Source organism: Colletotrichum chrysophilum (assembly GCF_026319265.1).
Source record: "Colletotrichum chrysophilum strain AFK26 chromosome Unknown scaffold_402, whole genome shotgun sequence".
In the NCBI taxonomy this organism is placed as follows: Eukaryota; Fungi; Ascomycota; class Sordariomycetes; order Glomerellales; family Glomerellaceae; genus Colletotrichum; species Colletotrichum chrysophilum.
This window is the reverse complement of record NW_026517689.1, coordinates 1,818-6,033: the sequence shown is the minus strand read 5'-3', so window position 1 is coordinate 6,033 and position 4,216 is coordinate 1,818. Positions and strand designations below refer to the sequence as shown.

Genomic DNA, 4,216 nt, shown 5'->3' with positions numbered 1-4,216 from the left:
AGGGAGTATGTGGCTGGGCTGTGGTTGGCTGTGGTTGGCTCAAGCTTGCCCGCGGCGCAAGCAGCAAGCTTGGCCTTTGACGATGTCTCGGGTCGCCGAGTGGACGGTTCCTGGAGGGCGAGCCAGGGTGATCCCGACGCAAGAGTTGAAACATGAAACAGGAGTCCCCTCGAGTCAAGTATGGGAAATTTGAGAAACGTTTTCTTGTTGGTAGGAGGAGACGAAAATCAGGGGTTGCTTTCGTAACCAGCGGGGTGAGAATCCGATGGATTGGACCGAGGAGAAACTCCGACTGGACGGTCGCCCAAGGACGCAATGGCGTTTGGCGACTGTTGAAGGTTCTTGGAATACGTCGTACCTCGAGGCAAGACTAGGAAATTTGCCCACATACTCTGCCGAGTGATGGTTCTGGCATCGGTTGCGTCGTCTAGTGTCTGAATGGTTGCTGCTGCTTTGGCCCGTCGAGGTCTGAGTTGCCACGCTTCACACGCGTCCCACGGAGGCGCTCATCTGCCCGAGAAAGACACTGATGAGGTTCAAAGAATGCGCACGTCGACATGGCAGTCAGCATGCAGCGCACGCACTCTGTTTTTGCTCGAAGAACGGTCAGCCATGGATATGCAATGGAGAGATGCAGCGGGCTCGGGAGCGGATACGGGAAGTGGGACACCGCCCTAGGGAGGCTCCAAGACCTGCAGGTTGACGTTGGTTGGTGCTGCAGGTGCTGCCCGGACTGCCTGGTGCTGCACCACCGTTTGGGTAACAGGCCAGCGGGCTCCAGCGGGCGAGCGGGATTCGTCCAGTGCTGGGGGGGGGGGGTTACCCGCTGAATAGACTTCCAGCGGCTGCAGCGGCCCCGCTAGCTTCTTTCCCTTTAGCGTGCTCTTAGCACTCGCTTAAGCCCCACCCAACCAGCTGCTGCCCTGCACCTTTTCAGGAACAAAACCTCGAGCTTGTTGGGAGGCATCAAGGTTGAGTTCAAGCCCATACCCCATTGGCGCTTGCTGTGCGAAAGACTGGCTGAAGCATATCGCGAGGGGAGCAAGGAGATTGGGCTGGACTGGCTTCGATTGTTTCGTTTGTTCGGCGTCGATTGAGGGTCCCCACTCTAATCGTCAGCCATCGGAACTCTTTTTGGTCGTCTTTTGTCGTCGGAGATTGGCTAAGAGTGGCGGACTTTATTGGACTCATTGAACAGAGGCGGGAAGGACGACCCTTTCCTGTGTGGGAGCCGCGGGTTCAGCTGACGGGCGGTTCGACGATGGATTACGTGGGCTTTTGTGGCATAGCGCTGTCAGCTGGGTCACGGTGCTTGGCGACGTTTTGCGCTCATGTTGCGTTTGGCTAGCGGTGACAGCGTTTTGGAACGCGAGATGAGTCTGTGGGATCAATGGATTGTCGTGAGAAAGGAAATCTTCATGTTTTGTCATTACTTCGTATGCTGTTTGATGCCATCGTCTGCGGACACCCTGTAAAGTGCTATGTACTGAAGTCAAGAATGACTTGATCTTTGTTACTGAAAGAATCGCCCAGCACAATTCCTATGCTCCAAAGTCAAGGCTTTGTGCCGAGCCATGTTTGCGGGTGCCGCTCGTGGCTTTACTTCATACGCGGTTCTCCATCATTTCCTTGACCGCCACCTTGCTTGACCTGTCCAGCTTCGTGCTTACACGTTTTGGTTTCGTTTTCGATTCGTACTTTTCGATAGCCTCAAGCTCCAGCCCGAGGACCTCCTCGATATCCTTCATTTTGAAATCCGCTTGCCTAGGTGTTGGGTCATTTCGCCAGGTTGATGCCTCGCTGTCCCACGAGCCACCGTGCATGTCATCTCTTCTCCTCCGGAAACAGCACGGGAAATGTCTGCTCGTCCAAATAATCACGCGGTTGTATGTCTCTTCTACTAGCGGCCTGATTCCCGGGATAGAGAGGGCTATTAGAGTTGCACCAATCTCGGCGACCTCAATCGCTAGCAAAGGGCTGTAAATCCATGACTGGTCGGGTTGCCATTGGCCGTTGATGACCAATATGAGACGGACAACAGAGATGGCGACGACACTGCTCACGTCAGTTGTTGCTCCTTCCATAGGCAGAGACTTCTGACTTACAGGATACCGGGAAGCAAGATGCAGGCCAGTTGGATCTTGCGCTTCCTCGTCATTTCCAGCATCCTCAGCATGGCAATCGGGATTCCGAACAACACAAAGTCGCACAGCAATGAGACGGCGGAGTTGATTCCGTACACGAAGCCCCAAGGCAAGCATTTGAACTGGTTGAACTGCGTTTGCCACTCGTACGGCCAGATGGCTGTTACCGGTAGACAGTGGAAGACAATGAGTAGCATCTGCGTCAGCCACCCGACGAAGAGAAAGCCTGCGAGGCCCTTGATCGATCGGAGGAAACCGTTGTGAATCCCGCATACACGATAATAAAACGCCAGTCCAGAGTACCGACAGAAAAGCAACGCCGTCGAATAGATAAGATGCGCCGTAAAATCGAGAATTTCCGTTTCTTCCAGGGTATCCTGCGTCATAACATACTGGATATACTCAAAGTGCCGACCCGATCCGATGTTGATGAGAATAATACATAGAGGCACAAACGCAATGAACATCGCCTGGTCACCATCGCATTAGCACTAGTACTCCGTCACCACCTTGAATTTGTCCTCACCATTCCGATAACAGCAAGCGCGTCATCAACACCGAAGCTTTTCCTCAGGAAAAATCTCGAAAAGGCGCGGCCATTGACAACCACCAGGGTCAACACGAACATGGCGATGGACGCCGCCATCGACGGCGTATCCCGATCCTCATCGAGGTACGCGACGCTGATCTCCTGCGGTATGCGACCGGCCTGGAAGGCATCTGCAACTGCAGCGTCGCCGCCGGTCATGGCGACGGTTATCGTTGTGCTGTTGACGAACCAGTATGGCGTGGTACCATTTCCCGTGGCGTCTAGCAAGAGAAATCGCACACCTCATTCCCTCACGAACGTCTGCGACGGAACAGTATACGAGAAGAATGCGCACCCCCTCAACAACTTATGTATATTGCAACCCTTCTATTACCCGCTCCTCTTGGATGTGCCCTCCCACCCTTCTAGCGGGATAATGCGTTCTCCCCTGCATTCTGAGTTCGGATCCGATCGGATGACACAGATTCGCCAACTCTAACGATGGTTGGCATGGATGGGTGGGTTCGCTATAGAGCTCGCATGGCTTGGCTTCCATGCCTAACAGAGTGAGGCTGCCAAGAAGGTTAGCGCTTGTGTCTGGACTGATATAAAGCTTGGAAAAGCTTACCTCTCCAGCCTTTTTGGGGGAGGACGTCTGTGCCATCGGCAGTTGGCGAAGGCTGCACTCCCTCATGTTGCCGCCGCCGTTGACAGATTCATGTCAAACTGATGGGCACAATCAATGATAATTATCCCTTTTTCTCTGAGAATCGAATTGTTTTGATAGGTGCGTCTTTTCGAGGATACTGACTACCCGCGGGAGAGGGGCGCAGATGGTGTTGCGGTTCACGCCGTGGGTTAAGGTCGAGCGTTGAAGCTCTGTTCACCCGCTGTCTGGCATCCATCCCTGCTTAGCGTGCGGCTTGTGGGGGAAAGTCGGAGGCCAATCGTGATCAAAAAATGAACTGCTCGGAGAGTCCGTTCTGCGGGGGGATGCCACCCAAACACATTTGGCAAATCCCGGCGATTGCAGTGGAGCCTGCGAAGTTGGGTTTGGCTGGGGGCCCATCTCTCGTTCCGGGCGAGGAGCATTTGTGTGGTTCGTGATATGAACCAGGGTGGTTAAACGAACTTGCGGCACAGGGCAGACAAAACGTTGGCGTCCCGGAAGCACTGGCGGATGTTTCTGCGGAGAGCCCAGCTCCGCAACAGAATGACTCGTCCTGGCGGCTGGAGGACGACTCGCGCTCGGTATCTTGGGGCTGTTTTGCTCGTGGGCGTTTGCGATTGCACGATCGTGGGGGGGAGATCAGACGGTGAAACATGATTCGACCGTCTCAGATGAACAAAAGGTCCGAAAGTAGCACGGGTGCCTAAGAGACGTCAGATTCCATGGAAGATTCTCCCATCGTCAGTCCATTCGCGCGACTTGGTCAGTCGTTTTTTCTCGTTCGGGGATGGCGTATCTTGCGGCCTGATGCGAGTGCACATCAATGATGCCATGGTTGAATTTGAGGCGAACCATTTTGCAGGGCACATCGTC

At 54.2% G+C, this 4,216-nt stretch overlaps 1 protein-coding gene across 1 annotated transcript; it reads right to left on the bottom strand.

Annotated features, from left to right (window-relative positions):
• Nucleotides 1-2,101: 2,101 nt before the first annotated feature.
• Nucleotides 2,102-2,892, bottom strand: COL26b_014464 (uncharacterized protein; the record flags this gene model as incomplete). The annotated part of the gene is made up of 2 exons (XM_053187035.1): nucleotides 2,102-2,614; nucleotides 2,671-2,892. 2 exons carry the CDS (start codon nucleotides 2,890-2,892, stop codon nucleotides 2,102-2,104), a joined length of 735 nt encoding a protein of 244 aa, XP_053029020.1.
• Between the last annotated feature and the right edge of the window lie 1,324 nt (nucleotides 2,893-4,216).